Genomic DNA, 19,984 nt, shown 5'->3' on the forward strand with positions numbered 1-19,984 from the left:
ATAATACAAACTGCGTTCACCTTTGGTATAAACGGTAGTGCTCAAACTTTGTAAAGCCATTTTTCCTGCGTGTAGCTGGCAGCTGAGCAGCCAAAGAGAAGAATATTTGAACTCACATAGTTCAGGTAATTCACTTGATAGAAAGTATTCACCATTTCGTATTTCTGAAATAGTCCCTACTTGTACACTAATGATACTTGGTGGGTCCTAACTTGTGGAAAACCCCAAACATTTGGCTCTGGAAGTGCAGTCCTTATAAGGCTTTGTAAATGGATGTAGAAGACTGTGGGAGACTCGAAAATCTTGGCCATAGGAGTTCAGCTCTGCTTCAGACTGCTGCAGTTTTCTTTCTTTTCCAGAACCTTTGCCAAACACTCTGGTGCTCAGTGAAAGGCTCCTGCCGCTCCAAACTGGATGCAGCTGCAGATGGAACTTGGTGCGGAGAAAACAAGGTGACTGTGAGCCATGCTGCCAGCAGGATGTGCTGCCTTCAAAAGAGCAGCAGAGGATGCGTAGCTCTGCCATTGTTCAGTGTGAAAGAGGGGTATCCTGTGACATCTCCATTTATATTTCCACCTAAGTTTTCAACCTTCAGGGAATGAAATAACAAATAATTCACAATAAGATTTTCCTGTGATAATAACCTTAAGCTGTTTGTCCTTTCTCTTCTCCAGTGGTGCTTCTCTGGTGAGTGTATTACAGTAGGCAAGACTCCTGAAGCAATCCATGGCGGATGGGGCGTTTGGTCATCCTGGTCCCATTGCACAAGGACATGTGGGGCAGGAGTTCAGAGTGCAGAGAGACCGTGTGATAACCCAGAGTAAGCTGAGTACACACTGTTTTCTTAACTTTTATTCAAGATCTTTGAGGTACTTAGAACATTGGAAACTCTTGTATGTGGCTGTTACCAGCAGGTGCTTACAGCAAGACAGACACCTGAACACCTCTCCTTCCCAGTGAAGCATACCTGTGTAAAATTCAATAGGCTCACATTTTACAGTCAGCACCTCATTCTTTAATCCCTACCCTCCATGGAGCTTATTGCTACAAAAAATGAAAAAATCCTGTTATTTAACATTCAGGCATTGCAGAAATAGTAAAAATGTTGCTTTAATAATACTGCCATGAATAAATAAATGCCCTCAAACACTGGGTAAGGACAATAGCTAGCAATCTGTTCCTGAGGGAAGTCAAGGAACTCATCTTCCGTGTTTTGTTGTAGTCATCAGCTTTGTTTGAGCTTCAGATACACGAACTGATAGGTACAGAACATGAAAGGCAGAATTTTCTAATACATAGTTGAGTTCATGAACGCCCTACATCTCATTTTTAGAAATCACTAAGAGTCTAACAGCAGAAACATTACTTTTCTGGAAGAACTGTCAAACATTCTGGAAAATACGGTATTTTGGGAGAGTTCGTTTGATAAGGTTATTGGTCGTGAGCTCAGCTGGGCAGTGTACCAAGGACTTCTTTGGAATACATGGTTTGTCTAGATCTCTGGGCTTCATACTGACTTGTTTGGGTACTTGAGCATGTGAACGATATCTCTACCCCATCAGGGATTCAGTTTCACCTTGTTATCCCAATTGGAACCTGAAAGACATTTGCTCTTTTGAGACTATTTTCACCCAGGATCTCCTGTCCTAGTCTCAATGTTCCTTTTCCTAGACCACAATTTGGAGGAGACTACTGCACTGGAGAAAGGAAACGCTATCGCATGTGTAACATTAGCCCCTGTCGCAAAGGCTTGCCAACCTTTCGTCAGATGCAGTGCAGTGAATTTGATACAGTTCCCTACCAGAATGAATTCTACCACTGGGTTCCCGTTTATAACACAGGTATGAAGCTACAAGTTTTTTTAATATCTCGTATAAAAAGTCAATTTTACAGAACTATGAGAAAGTTCTGTGAAGATAAGAAGTCACTGTAAGTATAACTGGCACCACACTGAGAAGGTAATGCTTCAGCAGGTTCAGTATTGTACTGCCCTGTGTTGTAGAGAGACAATCGATGCCTCTGCCTTATAACTTGCTTTGCAACAGCTAATTACTAAATAGTCACGGTAATAGTTACTACTATGCAGTTTGATTCTCGGTGTATGCATAAATGTGAAGTGTAGATTATCCAGTAGAAGCTAGCACAATGAAAAAATAAACCAGTTAAGGAAGTGAAGCTCAAGACTCAACTTTCAATTTCATTTGCCAGTAGTATTTTTTTTCAGGATGTTTTTGTGCCACAGTTATTGGCTGTTCTGAATAGGTTTCCTAAATTTCAGCTACTGTTTCAATTTCACCTAACAAAGGCACCATGAAGATGAACCAGACAGACTTCCAGGACAATCTCTGATGAAAAAAAATAGTTGATAGAAGAAGATTTTTTTTTAGAAGGACCCCCAGTAAAACAAACCATGGTAAATGCTAAGAGCCTAAGGCTTGTAGTCCAAAGCCAAATTCATAAACCATTTTCTGCAGTTGCCTGTCACTGAAATTGAGATTCCAGTCCTCTGTTACTCGTGTGTGCCACTGCAGGGTACAGCCTTGGTTCTCTTCATGTCCTCTCTACGGCAGTGCTACAGAACTGGTAGCTCGTGTGTGCCTTTCTTACATAAGGTGTGCTTCTAAAGGGCATTAAGAATCATGAATCAAATGGCATTCAGATCAGAAAAACACCTTTCCCCCATCCCTCCTTTCTTCCCGGGCTTAACTTAATTCCTCGTTTCTCTGTGTCCTCCCCTGGAGCAGTGCAGGGGGCTGGGGAATGGGGGTTACGCACAGTTCACCACATGTTCTTTCTGCCGCTCCTTCCCCCTCACTCTGCCCCCGCTCCAGCCCGGGCTCCAGCCCACGGCAGCAGTTCCACCACCTTCTCCGCCGTGGGTCCTTCCCACGGGCTGCGGCTCTTCACGCCCGGCCCGGCCCGGCCCCCCGCGGGCGCAGCCCCTCGGGCCCAGCCCGGCCCGGCCCCCCGCGGGGGCACCGGCCCTGCCCCAGCCCGGCCCGGCCCGGGCTCCTCTCCCCGCGGGGCCGCGGGCCCTGCCCGGAGCTGCTCCAGCGCCGCCGCCCGCGGGTCACAGCCCCCTGCGGGCACCCCCTGCCCCGGGGGGGGCCCTGCCCGGGCTGCGGGGGGGGAGCTGCTCCCCCGGGGGCTCCGCGGGCTGGGGGCACGGCCCGCCCCGCCGGGGGCCGCCCCGCGGGCTGGGGGAGCCGCTGCTGCGGCGCCTGGAGCCCCCCGGCCTCCCCCTGCCCCGGCCCGGGGGCCGCGGGGCTGCTGGGCTCGGTCGCACTTAAATACACGGTCTGAAATACACGATCCCTGCGGCTGCCACCGGCACCGACGGGCTCGGCCTTGCCCAGCACCGGGCCCGGCTCGGAGCCGCTGGCACGGGCTGCGCCGGGCACGGGGGCAGCTTCTGGAAGCTTCTCACAGAGGCCGCCCCTGTGCCCCCCCCCCCCCCCCCCCCCCCCCCGCCACCAAAACCTTGCCCTGCAAACACAACACAGTTTGTATTTTGTTATCAGGCATTTTAAATCATCTCATGCTGCACATGAGATACAAGGAGAAAATAAAGTATCATGAGCTTTTTCTAAACCCTGAGTGCACGTAACAGTCTTTGTTTGAAAGCATCTAGTCGAGTAAGTGAAATCCTGAGGTGGACATCCTGTGACATTTTAGACATTCTGTGTTCCTTCATCCTGCTGGAAAAACAGTAAATGATCTATATGGTCACAATTCTCTCTCCTGGCTTTTAATTTGAAAACTTAGGTAAGCCAGCTCTAATGAATGTCACATAATTAAATATTGCTGTAATGTTCTTTTCTGTTCTGTAAACTACTTTTACAGGAGGACCGGGACTCTTTTGATTATGTTATCGTAAGATATTTATCATATATTACATGTTATGATTTAGTACAAGGTAGGATGAAACAAGCAGCTTTAACAAGCAACCTGGCAGAAAAGCAGCGAATGACATCTCACTTTTACCTAGGCTAACTATATTTAAGATTCCAATTGAGATTTTTTCTTTCTGTTTTAAATGAGTTTGAACCTGTTGGGGAACTTGCATAGTCTTTTTGTGGATTTGCTACAGAGCGCAGAAACCCATGTGCTCAAGCTGGAGCACCCGAGGATCCCTGGGAGTCTTAAAATCATGTCATAGAATCACAGGACGGTTTGGGTTGGAAGGGACCTTAAAGATCGTCTAGTTCCAACCCCCTGCCATGGGCAGGGACACCTTCCACCAGACCAGGTTGCTCAATGCCCCATCCAGCCTGGCCTTGAGCACTTCCAGGGATGGGGCATCCACAGCTGCTCTGGGCAGCCTGTTCCAGTGTCTCACCACCCTCGCTGCCTAGTATCTAATCTAAATCTACCCTCTTCCAGTTTAAAGCCATCCCTGCTTGTCCTATCCCTACATACTCTTGTAAAAAGTCCCTCTCCAGGTTTCTTGTAGGCCCTGTTTAGGTACTGAAAGGCTGCTATAAAGTCTCCATGGAGCCTTCATTTCCCCAAGATGAACAACCCCAGCTCTCTCAGCCTGTCTTCATAGGAGACATGAATGAGGGGGACTTCCAAGCTCAAGGGTGGCTAAAGCATCCAGCAGCTCTGACCAGGATATTTTCTGAATTGTTCTCATGACCCAGGCCCCTACTTTGACATTTAATCAGACTTTTGTGCTAATGTGCTACTCTTGCCATCAGGTTGACTCTATATTTATTTATTTCATACCATTTAACAAATTACATATATCTGAATCTGATGGCTTCTTGGGGCTTAACTTCCATGTAGTAAGTATGAGTCCTACACTAAATTATATAAATACCTTTATTTTATCAGTCAGTGCCAGGATCATCTCATGTACTGGCAGATAGGGGTTCTGTTGCTAGTGTTCTAAATTTCGTATTTCTTACGAAATACGTCTGTGTATCAAGTAAGATCTGTACTGATACAGTTGCAGGGGCTGAGCTAACAGCATGAGATAATGTTTCTGCTGCTGCTGGTTTGAAATTAAACTTTCTTTTGGAGTTCCAAGCATGGTTAAAGTGGCAAGTAAGTTCACCTCAGCCTTTTTTTCCCCATTTTGTCTGTATATTGTAATTGTATTTTCTAATTTTCTTTAGTATGGATTTTCTTGGCCAATTCCAAGTCATCACAGAGGTGAGGGTTTATAGAGAAGAGGCCCACCTCTTTTCTTCCTCGTCAAGTAGGAAAAAATATTGAAGTCTTCTCTTCTGCCGGCAGACAAATTAATCGCATCCTTCAGTCAGGTTAAGCTGGATCCTTCCTGCATGTGAACTCATGAGAGTCATCTGCAGGGGAAACAAATTTAAATTGGGAAGGGAATGTTTTCCTCTCTAGTTATATTCATGTTGTTCTGTTTACATTTGATGAGTCTGAATTCCATGATAATATACACAGCGGGAAAAAATCACGTGCCTGAATTTTAGGATTTTTTACTCAGCTTTGCTGACTTGCATCCTCAGTCCCATTCTGATGACAGATAAGTTACTGGGCACTTATGGGAGCTCTGTGGCTTCAGATTCCATTACATCTGGGTTTCTTTTGTGTATTACAGGATTGATCTTGTATTGTATATGATCTTGTTTCTATTCAAATCAGCACCATAATCTTGGTGCAGGGTATGGGAACCACAGACAAAAAAATGGGATGTAATTTTTCTAGGCTGCTGAGTGTTGGTAGCACCTTAGCTAAACTCTTATGTCCAGCTAGGAGCAATGCACTGCCAGAAGGATGCAGCCAGACGAGGAGGTTTACAGGACAGCAACATGGAAGTCAAACGATTTGAAAAAGTAGGTTGAGAAAAGCAAGTTTTGCTCTAGAAGAGAGAAGTTGGAGTGAGTTAAATACTAACTACTTGAAGAGACTTTCTAAGAGTATTTAGCATGCTTATCCCTGAGCTAGTAAAGATACAGGCTATGAGGATTGCATGGCTCCGTGCAGTGTTATGTCCAGGTCTGGAAGAAGCTGTCAAGATCCCAGCAGTTCTGTGCCCTTGTTAACTGACTTTAAAAAACAGAACCCCATGGTCTTATCAGCACAGTTTGAATGTAGCTCTTCTGCTTTCAAACTTCGGTTTGGCATCAAGTTTTCTGTCACTGTACTTCATACCGCAACATCCCATCCCCTCAACTCAAGCAGTACAGGAGTCTCCAGAGAGAAGCAGATTCAGCAGTTCTTCATGTCCATGAAAGGTAGGACAAGCAGAAACAGCCAAAACATCACAAGGGAGCTTTAGGTTACACATTAACAAATCTTTATTGCCGTATGGGTTGTTAAACATTAGAGCAGGTTACCTAGAGCGCTTAAGGAATTAATACTGTCATTGTAGATATAAATACAATCTCAGCAGGAGCAGTCTAAGTAGCTTTGATCCAGCTTTGGTGTGGAAGGACAAATAAAATCCTGTAGGTTTTGCGCAGGTAGAAATCAGCTCTGTTTAAATGGGAATTCAGTGCTTTTTCTGAACAAGGTCATTACCAAGTGTTCACAGATGGATCTAGTGTTTCATGCATATGCTGGATTGCAAGAATTTCTGTATATTTTGGCCTAAAAGTTGCTAAAATGACAGCCTGTTTGTTGAAGTCTCATGATTTGGTCAAATTTGCTGAAGTAACTGAAACTAAACCAGCTGCTTTAATGAGTTCCTTCTGAGCAACCCTAGTATTCATATTGATCTTAGTTAGTGGGTTTGGATTTTCAGAACTGAAATAAGATTTAGAAAATCTGAACTCAATGCCAGTCTTTGCTTTCAAGTTCTGCTGTCATTTTGAGAAATGTGTTTATTTTCCTTTTATGTCAGTTTGCTTTCTAAAAATAGGAGATGAAAGTACTTTCTACACATATATCTGTTCTGTGTTTAAATGTTAGACTTGTTGAGAACAGTGACTGATTCTGGTACAGTTTATTTACAGTCCTACAATAATGAAGCCCTGATCTTTTGTCAGGTCCCTGTGCTCAGCTGTAAAAAAATAATGATAGATAAGTAAATAATTTTAGGAAATGAATGACTAATACAGTGCTAGTTTAATTTCCTCAGTGGTGCCCTAACCATCCTTCCATGGAAGAATGATGGTAGGAGTATAAAATTGGATAGGATTGAGTTTGTGGGGAGGTAGCAGTAGCCTCTCATTTCCAGTGGGGCTCTGCAGAAAACTGGTAGGAAGAAAGGCAATGCAAAATCTGTGGGTCAGGTAGCATCTAATTTGAGATCAGTTACTACAGTTATGAAAACGAGGAAAGATTTCATGCCTTCCAAGCCCTTCTTTGAATCATGAGCCTTTGCAAGTCTGTAAGTTTGCTTGTTGTTTCTTTTTATATTGGCTTAGTAAGAGAGTTATCTTTCTCTGCAAACTTTTTCTGAGTTATATACTTAGAGAGAGCATCATAGTTATGACAGGAATATGTCAGCAGTCAGCACTGCCTACTTGTTCATGCTCAGTGATTTCTGAAATTAAGTTGGATACCATCTTGCTTGTTATGTCAACACACAACTAGGGAGGAGGTACAGATATCAAACTGCTGCTCTTCATATTTCATTATGAAAAATGTAGAAACTGAAACGGCTTTCTACAGAGTCTCTGCCTGTTAGCGTGGGTTCTGAGCAGGTAACAGACTAGCTGGAATTCTGGGATTCTTCTTTACATAAGGGTATTGTGCTTTCTGTTTAAAAAGTGGTGCATTGAGAAGGTAAGCAAGGTGAAACAAAATTTAGGGCACTAAAGTGATCTAATTAGCCACATGTCCAGAAAAAGATTTCTGCAGATAGAAGTAAAATTACTTGCATCGCTTATCATGACAGCTCTTATCAGAACAACTGATGGATGTTATGGCTGGCAGTTTTCAGAGGGACTGAGAGCTGGTAAGGATTACAAACTTCATGTACTTGCCTGAGACTTTTTTGTAGCTCCATCTCCATTGATATTCTTGAACATGACTCACAAGACCTTGAATTCCATGAGTTTTATAACCTTGGACCACGTGTGTCCTCTGCCTCTAATCACTCTACTGCCCTTTACGAAGGCATCTGTATTTGAGAAGCCACTAGCACAACGTTGTTGTCAGTCCTAAGATAGCTCTACTGACAAGAGAGAAAAAAGAAAAGTCCTCGTTAAGGTTTTGGGTTTCCTTTAAGTGTCCCTTTTTTTTTGATCCCAGTTCTGCAGAGATCCTGTTTGAATGGGATGCCTAGTTTTAAAGCTTAGGCTGTGTAGGATTCAGTCCTTAAACTGCAAGCTCTTTGGGCAGGACCTGTCACTTTTGTGCACTGCATGGTGTTGTGTACATGTTGGTACTGTACAGACTAGAGCAACGAGAGTTTCTTAGCATTATCGAAAGTTTGAATTTTGCTCATTACTAGAAATTATTCTAATTTCAAACATAGTTCTTTGTATGACACAAGTCAGGACAGCAAAGGAGGAAGAGGGAGAAAGAAATTCATTAGCTGAGATGTAGAAGGTTCATAGTTACCCTGCATTCCTCCGAGAGCAATCCTCCGAGACAGGATGAAGCTGTCACTCAGCAGAGGCACCTCTGCCACACACAGGGAGGTTGAATTAAAATGGCTAAATAATAGTGCCTTGAAGTTCCTACTGACTGGCAGGTTTAAGGCCTACTGCTTCCTCAGCAAAGCATTTCAGCTTACTGAGCATGAACAAATTGCTTTAGCGCATGGCTAGACTGAGGTCTTGGAACAGACCAAAACCAGAAGACAGTCCTCTGTTGCTGTCCCTCATGGGTGTGACAGTGGGTGATTTTTTTTTTTTTTTTTTTGTTCAGATAGCTCTGGCTCTGCTGGATGGTTTCCAGGGAGTGATATAAGGGCAGGGATTATATCTGCCTTTGCTTTGACCCTGGTTTCAGTTCTGACTCATCTTCCGTGTACACAACTTATTTATCAAACTTGTATCCTTTGACTCTCTGAAGCCTGAGTTTCAAAATTTCCCTTTCCCAAGGGCCAGAGGCTGTGAAGCAGGGCAGTGTGTATTTGGCTTTTCTTATTCTATGGATGGAATAGAGTAAGGCTGGTCCATTGCAGAAAATCTTGTTTCAGACACCCACAGATTGCTTTTGCCACACTTTTTCTCTTCCCTGTTGCTTTTGTGCACATCTATCCAGGAATAGCCTGGGTCTGTCAGACCCACCAATATTACCCCATTTCATAAGTTGCCAAGCAGGGAAAAAGTCCAGTGTTTGAAATAATTAAGTGCCAGCAGATAGCTGAAAATGAGCAGTGATGTGACACTCTACTGACATGCAGAAGAGCAAAAGCAACCATTTGACTGCTGTCTGAGAGAGGCTGGCAGCAGTGATGAGCAGTTATAAATTATCTCTGAAATCACACAGTCATCAGCCAGTGGAAAACTGTTGCTTGTCAGTGTCCTTGGCAGTCTCACCCCTAGATTCCTCCTTTCCCTTCACTGATGGCATTTGGTTTTGCTTGTTTCCCATCACTTTCTTCATCACAGTTGACGGCCTCATTACTGCGCAAGTCAGCCAGTTGGCTGGATGTTAATGTACCAGCAATGATGGGCATGGAGGTGTGAGGGCACCAGCCTCTAGCTGCTTCCTAGAAGTCCACAAGTGGCCTTTATCAGGCCTGTGTCACTCTGTTAGCAATACAACCCTGGCTCTGCTAACTGCTTCTAATTAGGCCATTTCTGTCAAATGCTATGGAAAGTGAATGGATGGTGCAGTGAAGACACTCAAGTTCAGGGTCCTGCAGAAGTATTTTCTGAGAAAGTATCTTTGTTCTCCTTTCAGCAAACCCCTGTGAGCTCCACTGTCGCCCAGTAGATGGTCATTTTTCAGAGAAGATGCTTGATGCAGTCACCGATGGTACTCCTTGCTTTGAAGGAAGGCATAGCCGAGATATCTGTATTAATGGAATGTGTAAGGTATTGGGTATGTTTGCATGTTTCTTTCTCTACAGTTTTATAAAGTTATGGGAAAATGTTGTTCAACACATTGTTTTTGAGGATCGAAACCAAGTACTTCATTTTATCATGCTTCTAATGATCATGGAATCAAGTTTATAGAAACAGCCTTTTGAAGTAGATGTAAGAGTCATTTCCATCCTTTTTAGCAAATCCATTAGACTGAGTGCTAATTACTTTTGGTACTTTTTAAATCCTCTCTTCTTCTTCCGTTATTTTAAGTCATCAGTTTAAGAAAATCTGTGTGTTTCTGATGAGATATTTTCACAAAGGATTGTAGCTTTAAGGTTGTAATTGGTGTCACTATTCTCTGTGGGTTTTTTAATGAAAATGCGGTTTATCATTACATATTATGTTAGTTCTGAACTGACTTGTAATAGGATCAGGCATTTGCACTTGAGCACAGTAAAAATAATTTTAGTTTACGACAGTAAATTGAATAATGTTGTACAATGAGATTATGGGCAAACACAGAGTATATAGTTCAATAATGTTCTGTTTATTGAAGAGAAGTATAACATTGTCTGCATATTCAGCATGTTCATAGTAGGTTTCCAGGATGATATGTGTGTTTGTGGCATTTGAAGGTGTGTTCTGTAACTGCTGTAACACCCACAGTCTTAGCATTGGTTTTAGTAAATTTAAAATGAGTACTTTACTTGCAGGGGATGTAGGTACAACTACGGCTTATTTCTTCAAAAAGGGGATTTGAGTCCTGTTACCTCCTTGAAGCCTGATAGCTGTTTTGCTTTTCACGTCTTCAGAAACAAAAGCAAGACTTTGTGTCCTGTGGAAACTATGTTAGCTTACTGTTGGGAGCTTGGAATTGTATGTCCTAGGTCATTGAATCATATAAAAATGAAGAAGGGACTTCAAGAAGTCTTCTGTTTCATCCCTTTACAGAATCATGTTGCTTTTTGACACTTCTCACATTCTTTTCTTAAAGACTTCTGGTGATAGAAACTCCACATTTTAATTGGTCATTGGTATACCCTCTCTGAAGAATTTCTGTTTTATGAGAATGCCAGTGCCTCTGAGAGTGTTTTAAGCTTTCCTTGCAGGATATGCATTTGTTAAAGGGAGTTAGTGAGACTCTACTCGAATTCACAATGAAGAGATTCTGCTTGGCTTTGCTGGGAGCCGGGATGGGCCTTTTAACTATGATGGTGAAAGACCTGACCTTGCCTTGAGCAGTTCGAGCTAGATGTAAACACGTATTTAGCCTATTGAAACATGGTAAATGTTGCGTACCGTATCAGTGCTTTTGACCACCTGGAAGAGGCCAAGAGCTAAACTCAGACGGCTGTCTTTGTGATGTTACACTTTCATTTTCTGATTTCCAGCCCAAATGGACTGGGATCACTATGGTTAACTTTAGTTTCCATATACTTTCTGTATTGAACCTTGCCTGTGACAGTTCAAATTGATACCTGTTTCAGAAACAGCAAAAATTAATTCGTTCAGAAGTGATAGATCAGAGGTGAAAGGAAAGCTAATTCTAATTGCAGTTTGTAGATACCAGATACACTTCAGCATTAATAGTTCTGGGGACCCAAAACCTTTCTAAAAAATTCCCTCCAAGGTACTGGTGCTGTCATAAATACAGTTTTGTCAGAATTTCGTATGTTGACTACTGCTGCACATCTTCTGACAAACAGAATCACAGAATGAACAACATGATCATGCAGCTGCCACAGATGAGACCAAATGATGAACAGGTATCCCAAACAGGTCACACTTCTGAAAGACAGTGTATTTTTGTCTAAAATATGTACTCAATGTAACAGTTGAGGGTTTTTTTCAAGTATCTCTGCATAATTCACTAGTATTTTAGTCCAGCTAGTTCAATGCAAGACATACATTACAGGTCACAGGGACTAAATCTGGAAATGCATTTAATATAGTCAGTCTGGTACATCATTCTTATACTCCGATAGCAACCTGTTGGTAATGATGTGAAAAGGCAGTTCGCAAACTTTAGTGGCAAGGTCTGTTAAATCACTTTTCTGGTTTTCAGTACTATATCTCACAAAAGCACTTCACATTTGTTCTGAGTACTAAAATAATACTTCGCTTAGGTCTGAAATTGAGCAAGAAATTTAAACAGTGAGATGTTGTACATTAGATCCACTGTTCGTATTGCTCACATTTGGTGTGCAGAGTAGCTATTTTTTAATGATAGGGTTCAGAGTTTTCCTGGTGGATATCTCAAAACAAGATAGACTCAGATTCAACCAATAATTTAATCTCCTAAATTCATCCCATTTCAGTATAAATGTGCAGTTTGCCATGGTTTTGTTCAGAGCAATTAGAGAAACTGGTCTTACCTTGATAGCTAGATGGGGATTAAGATCCCTTATTTTAGCTGCCAGAGGTATACTGGATGCTTTCCTAACCACCTTGGCAAACCCATAATGTGCATCTTCGAGTGGGAAGCAAGTACAGACAGGCATTAGCACTTATGCACGTGGTCCTTGCATTCTTTCCAGTATATGGAAAAATATATTTTGTCCTCATTTTGTGGAAAAGCTGCCTGTGCCTCAGTGCAGAAGGAAGCCTTACTGGTGAGGTGTTGGTATGGTATTCCTTTAGAATTGCCTTATCAATTCAAAGGCAAGCTGAAGTTGTTAACTCATTGGAGGGCCTGGCATATAAAATAGCAGGGTCCTCTCTTAGCTTTGTCCTTACGCAGAAGAGGAGTTCCCTAACATATGTAGTGCTGTTAAATCACTCAGTTCACCAGTGGCTGCAAAGGGGGACCTCGAAGCTGTGTGCCTGCGGTTGCAACCGTATTTTGTTCCATGTGGTGCTAATATGGAGATGAGAGATGCAGGCCTCTTAATCCTTTTATTGTATTTGCACCTAGCCTGGCCTTCCTTCAAGTACCTTCTTAGACCCTCTGCTGTCATGATGTATGACTTAGGAATAGTTTTGAGTGGAGGGAGCCAACAAGTTCTGTCAGTAATTTAATCTAAAATCAAGATATACCTCGACTAGTTTTCTATTTGACCATATTCTTCTACATCCATCCTTTGAGTGTCACTTTTTTCCCCTTTATTTGGAAGGTCTTTAAAGCACATGACCTGTCTTCCTGTGTTTTAAACTCTACGTCACAAGTGCACTGTAATTCTTACTAGAGCAGTCAGTTGCTCCTCCAGTGTTACAAGCAGATACTGCCACCAGTGTGTGTTTGCTGAGCACTGGTATGTACATGACCGAGGAATTTGGTTAAATACAACCCATAGCATCGCCTAAAAATGAGGGCTTACATGGTGTGTACACTGAGAGTTTGTGGACAGTGAGGATGGAGGACCTGGCATCTCTGTTGTTAATAGCAAGCATTCATCTCCCACACAGAATTCTGATAGGTTTAAATGACATTCAGTCATGCAAATCTGTGAGCTGTTCTCTGTGGTAATTCACAATTGTTGTGCTGAGAGACTAATGGTGTATTGGAGAATTACACAGCTATGTAGTACTAGGGATGAAAATGGGGTTTTTTTCCTCTTGCTAAAAGGCAGATTACACATCTCAGATTTTTTGTAGTAGCTTTACTGCCTCTTACGGTTCATTATCCTCCTCTGACTGCTACCCACACAGGACATTGATTGATTCAGTCCCATCTAGACAAAATATAAGAGGAATAGGTGCATCAGGACAGCTTTCTCCCAGTTCAAGGCAACATCATGGCCAACATGAAATTAACATATTTTTTTCATTTGGAGACCAGTGGGGGAGACAAACGGAAGGAAGAGCTTAAAAGCGTAATGTGGCATCCACATAACTTTGATGTTCAGGCAGTACATCCAGGCTGTACCCTTCAGCACATGCATGGACTTTTTGTATCTGCCCCATGCTGTCAATGTGACACAAGTGTCTTTCCCTCTGGATGTGGCAAACGGGTAGCAGTATCTCTGGCTGTTTTCCCTTTAGTCACTGAGCAGCAGGAAAGAAATTGTTTCTCCTTCCTGTAATGCAGCCAGACAATTCAGGTCATTATTTCTGCCTCTGCACTGTGTGCTGGGACCAGTCTCAGGTGCATGAAAAAGGCTCTTGGTGAATGGGGCGGTGACAAAGGGCTGCTTGGAGGGATGCTAATTTGCACTGCACATGCTGTGTCACGCAGTGGTTGCTGTAGCACAGCATGTTTCACTGGTAGGGGTACACAAGGACACATGTGTACAAAAGAGTCAGAGCCTAATTGTTGCTGATTTTTTCTGGGTTTATAACCTGCATTTAGTCTCCAGATCCCTTTTAACAGTTAATATGGCAGAAATTTGAAACATATTATTTAAGGCAATTTTAGAAAATATGGCTACTGCTTATCTAGAACAATTAGAAGAATGAGGAAAGCAAGTAACAGGGAAGAGGAAGCATCTAGAAATCTGTCTATCAGATGACAAAAATAATGTGATACTCACTGGACCAGGAAGATAAACCATGGCCTGGAAATTAATGTTCATGTAAGTGTATTTAGAAAGAATGACTGCTGTTTATTTGGTCACATGAGAATATACACTTTGTGATGGTTATTAATGGCCTTGCAAGATGAGGCCCTCTGTCTAGAGATGAAGGTGATTGCACCAGCAGCAGCACCCCAGAGCTAGGGGCTAAAATGATAGCTTTATTTACTGTAAAACGGTAAATTGCCTGCCCTGCCACATTGTGTGCAGTGCCTCATTCTTGGGGAACCCAGCATCCCACCCTGCTGCATGTACAGGTAAGACTGATGTCTGATCAGATACCAACTACATTTCGAGTATCAGAGGAAAAACAAAATGCAAACTTCTGTGTTTGCAACTAGAAGGGACAAACAGATTCCCTTCGTGTTGTAGTGATGTCATATTTTGATGCTATGGATGCGTTGCTAAAGGATGGCCAAGTGGGGTAGATCTGAGCTGATTCTGACTGAGCTGATACAGAGTACTGGCCACTCAGCAAGCACCTGAAAGGCAGGAGTGGTGCTGCCACCCCACTCATTTGCTAGTGCCAATGCAGTAGTTCAGGACTAACTTGTTCAGCGTTTGGGGATTTTTACACTACACGGTACTCACAAGGGAAATATGCTCAGTGACGTTAATTTCAAAGTGTCTGATTGACAGCCTCAACTAGATAAATTACTTCTGGGTGGAGCCACTCAAACAAGCATGAACAGAAACCTTTTCAAGAACATGCATTTTCTACCAGAAAACGCTAATTCAGCAAAAATTATTCGATTTGAAGGCTATTTTTTTTAAGAAGTTCAAAAGAGAAGATCTAAAACCAGTTGTTAATAGTATTCTGCAATAGCAAAACATGAAGTGCAAAGGGTTCCATTTCCAGATTTTCCCCAACTTTCTTTTTCATTTGTGCATAGAACAGAAAATAAACCAAAACTTTCAGAACTCACCAGAGAGGCTGGTTACACCTCTGGTTTAATAATAAACCTGATAACAATGACTTTACTAGCTGTTTGTAGGTAAGTAACAAATGTACTGGTAGTACAGTAAATATATTGCAGAATGCATCTCTTTAAGAAAACAGCTACAAACCTACATCTTTAGGAAGTGTTAAATATAAACTGCAGTGCATCTGTAGATAGCAGGTGACGAGTCAGATCTGAACTTTTGGCAAGATAAAGAAACATCCTGCACTTATCGCAGTGACATCTGTGTACTTTCAATATTTCATTAAATCCATCCTTCATCAAATAGCCACATGCTTGGAAGCAAAAACCAAGTCACCTTCTTAATGTGTGCTTATCTCTGTAGTATTCTGTACTGCTCATAAACGTGGTCCTTGGTGCTGAGATGTGTCTGTGTGAAAGACATTACAAAACCTTCCCTTTTTTGAAAGCAGCCTTTGCTAAAAGGAGAGAGAAGCTGAGGCTCCTGCAGAACCTTTTGGCATGCCCATTGTTTTTGAGAATGGTTATCAAAGGTTCTGGCTAAGTGTTGGCATTAGGTGATGGCTGAGTCTTTTTTTGGACGCTCTGTGAAAATGCAAGTGACGTGGTTTAACACCATTAGTAACTTCAGGCCTTTCCTTGCTTCCTTTTTTGCAACTTTGCTAGCCATTCATTAAATCACTGGTGCATGAAAGAAAAGGTCAGGTGTTTCTTGAGCTGAAAATGACAGAAAAATATTAGAGAATCCAGGAGCCTTTATACCCAGATTAGTCTAATAGTTGGGTTTTCTTGTCAGAAGCTTACATAAAATTACAGTAGCTGATGTACTGAAGGTAAAATAAGATCAGAATTGAAAGAGGGGAAACCCAGATTTTCATACATAAAGAATGAAAGTTGTGAAGTTGGCAAGTGTTGCACCTGAACCATTAGAGAAAAATCAGAACTTAAGATACCACCAGACTTATGGCTATCCATCTAAATCACAGGCTTCCAGATACCTTAGATCCTACTAACAGCCATTGACATCAGGTTGTGTACTGCAACCTTGCTAGTTTTTAAAGAGAGGCAAAACCCACCCCCAAACCCAATGAAGATTGTTGAAGTTCAAAGGCATTAGTGCACAGGATTTTGGGATTAGACAGGAAGAAGTTTTGTCCTGACTCAGTATAATTAAAATTTTCTCTCACTTTCTGCCTGTAGCAAGCATGAACTCTAAAATCAGTCTTTACCAGAACTTTTATCTTGACTCATTCCCCCATTCTAGCAACCTGGAGAAACAGCTGTAAAACTTCATGCCTTCTGAAGAGTTTCTCTTTACCAGGGGGTTTAACTGCAGTAGAGGTTCTGAACTGCCTAATGGCCACACAAAGCTGACACAGACATTGTAGTCTGTTACTGCACTGCATTCCTGGGAGTCCGTGGATGCTTCTACAATGTGAGAAAGCAGACACAAATCCTAGATGTATTGGCCAACAGTAGATGTTGAGACCATTTGGGTGGCACATTTTTATCTCAGGTAACTGGCTGCTACTGTATGTTTCATGACATGATGGTGCTTGTTGCTTGTTTGTTTTTCACTTTGATGTAATACACATGAGTTTGACCTAGTTATAACAACCTCTACCATTAGTTTGTTTATACAGGATGTATACTCTTCCAAAAAATTGATTCTGCCCCTTCTTATACACTGAAGGCAGCAATACATGAACTCTGAGTATGTCATTGTGGAGGCCACATTTATTCTGAAACTGTTTTTCCTTCCAGACTGTTGGCTGTGACTATGAGATAAATTCCAATGCAACCGAAGACCAGTGTGGGGTTTGCCTGGGAGATGGCTCTGCATGTCGTACAGTGACGATGATGTTCAATCAAAGTGAAGGATTTGGTAAAATGGATTCTTTTAAACTCTTCAGTTGGTGAAGTAATTTCTCTACATAAAAAGAATTAAGCACTTCTCATTGCAAACAGAGTGGTCAATCTGCATAGGAAATCGTAAATGGGTGTTTCACAGTGAATCATGCTTCTGCCAGAAAAGATCTGTGGTCTGTGCTGTTTAAGTTCACCTTGCCTAACAGAAATTGTGTCAGAGAGCAACAGGCCCTGTGCAAGTTAAGCAGGTAATAATAAAACCCAAAATAGCAAGTGCATTTACAAGATTAATGTAATTTACCACCTTGGAAAATCTGGATCAAATCGTTGGACAGTATAAAGCACCATGAATATAGTGAGTGGTTTGGAGATTCATTTCTTAGTGTCATAAATCTGATATGATTGTCTCTGGTGACCCTGTGCCATCTCTTCCCCATGCAGAACTTTTTTTGCACTTCTGTTTGCTTTATAACTTTCTGTGGGATGCCTCTGGCTTGAAAGGGGGGAAGAAGTAACTCCCTGCAGGTTAAGGTGGTCTGAATCAGCACCTGGAGAACTGAGCCCTTCTTCACTGATGGCAGTGACATATTCAGGCTTTAAGTTGCCTTGTGTGGGATGAATGGGAGCCTAGAAGAGGGAGTGGGAGACTAAAACTGAACGAGAACCATGGCAATGAGCTGAAGATGGAAGAGACAACCAGGATGAACAGTTTCAAATGGTAAACCAGGACAGGACAGGGAAAATGGGGCATGGGAGAGCATACTTAGGGCAAGGTCTGTGGCTGAAGAAAAAGTCTGGTGCAGAAATGAGAAGTCTCGAGAGCAATAATGGGTACCACGCTAGTGAGGAGGGAGAAAGTGTGGTGAGGGTGTGGCTTTGGCTGGCTTTTGAGTTTGTGGTGTTTTTTCACAAAATAATTCTGATTTGCACAAATATGATTTCTGCTAATAATTTAGAGCTAGTTTCATAAGATTTTCCGAAGTCCAGGGGGAAAAGCACTTTAATATTTCAGGGTTTTTTCTGTACTGTTCACTTGGATTTGCTTTTCCTTCTCTCCATATCCCCCAGATGAACTGTGAAGGATGCATGCAACCATGCAACAGTGCAGAGACTTCCAAAGGAAAATCTAGACCTCCTTCTCCAATACTACAGTAATCCTCCAGCCTCTGATCTTTTGCTTCCGCTACTCTAATGTTCACTTTGCCTTTGTGTGGGGGATTTCCAAGGCTGCAGAGGACATGTAGTTTATTTTTGAATAACAGTTTTATGAAAAAGGTCCAGTACTGTAACACATGGAAGGATAAGTGCCTCTTATTTTATTAAAATTAGTTTTGTGTTTTGTCTTAGTTTTTCTTTGCCCCAAGATTCAGTAAGCCTCACTGACAGATACTGCTGAGGGATATTGAGTGTTAAGTAAAATTATTTCACTGCTTTCTTTAGCTTCAGTAGAAAATTGATTGATTCTGCAGATCCTTTCCCTTCCACAGATATTGATTCCATTGCAGACAAATTAAGAAGTGTCAGGAAAGGCAGAGATCAGTGGGTTTGTAAGGCAGTATGTGGATCTTGCAGATGTTCACAGGTGTTAAATTGAGAATAGGAAGATTGTTTTGTTCACAATACTGGCTTCTTCTAGTCTCTGACAGGTACTGTGGTGGTCTGTCTTGCAGTACAGATTTATGGCAGAATTTATGTAAATGTAAAGACTTCAGGAGCATAAATTCAGTGTAGGTAACAAAACTAGACCAAAGCGTGCTGCCAGGCAAGAAAGATTTGAAGAGTTTTTCTGTTTAATGGCACAGTGAAATTCAAAATCAAAGCTAATATATTTTGATTTAAAACTTTATTCATAACCTAAGTCCAACAGGGCCTTTCTTGGGTCTGGTGCTGCGGCAGCATCTATTCTGTCTGCAGGCTAAGTTGCCAAGTCAGGCTAAGGAAATGCTACTAATGAGTTTTAGTAATCCAGCCTTTCACTGCAGGGTAATCAGTTTTACCTGAAGTCTTACTGCCTCGTGTTCAGAAAGAAAGGTTTTTAAATCTGTGTTATTACTTGAATTTTCTTTAAAATTATTTGTCTTTCCTGTGGATTTAAAGTAGGAATAGTGGTCCAGGGGCTTCCAACACAGCCTCAGGAATGTCAGCATCATCTGTGTAATGGCTTTCCATTTAAGTTTTGTGATGGAAAACAAATCAGAGGTCTGAAATGCACAAATGGTCTCAGCTGTTGACACTAATATTAGCAAGTCTCTGGTCTGCACCTTATTTGCAGGGGGTTCATTTGAAAATCATTTAAGTTGCTTCATCTGAACTCTTACAGCAGAAAGGCTGCAGCATGAGCAGGGCATTGAAAATCAAGGTCTGGGCCTGGTCAAAGGAGCCACAAGCTCTCCTGCTGTTGAGGTAGAAGTCTGCTTTTATTTTGAAGCAGTGTATTTAGAAGTTGAAATCCCTGTTCCTACTGATGCTGTTGTGATGACTGCGAAGAAACATTACTGTGTACAGCGGAATGTTTGCAAGGTGTGTAAACTCTTTTGGAAGGAGAATAAATTATGCTGCTGGGTGAGGAGAAGCATTGGGTTAGGAGAAAGACCAAGGCACAAGGGACAGGGGTTTAGGACTCTGGCAGATGCAGGTAGTGTGGACTAAATGGATAACAAAAAGGGGGAATGAAGCTGAGAGGATTAGACAGAGGGATCTGCCTGGGAAGGAGGAGTGGCTCCAGAACAAGTGGTGGTCAATAAGGATGATGGGTAATTGTCCTGTCTTCACCCTT

The 19,984-nt window shown here is 42.1% G+C and overlaps 1 protein-coding gene across 2 annotated transcripts in view; it reads left to right on the plus strand.

Moving 5' to 3' along the window:
- ADAMTS12 (ADAM metallopeptidase with thrombospondin type 1 motif 12) overlaps nt 1-19,984 on the plus strand; it is a 163,703-nt gene that overhangs the window by 101,183 nt on the left and 42,536 nt on the right. For both annotated transcript variants that reach the window (XM_040580500.1, XM_040580499.1), the window contains exons 10-14: nt 360-452; nt 675-820; nt 1,672-1,841; nt 9,781-9,914; nt 17,104-17,224. In XM_040580500.1, coding sequence (XP_040436434.1) covers nt 360-452; nt 675-820; nt 1,672-1,841; nt 9,781-9,914; nt 17,104-17,224 — 664 coding nt within the window. The remainder of the gene's footprint in view (nt 1-359; nt 453-674; nt 821-1,671; nt 1,842-9,780; nt 9,915-17,103; nt 17,225-19,984) is intronic.

This window comes from Falco naumanni, chromosome Z (assembly GCF_017639655.2).
Source record: "Falco naumanni isolate bFalNau1 chromosome Z, bFalNau1.pat, whole genome shotgun sequence".
Classification (NCBI taxonomy): domain Eukaryota; kingdom Metazoa; phylum Chordata; class Aves; order Falconiformes; family Falconidae; genus Falco; species Falco naumanni.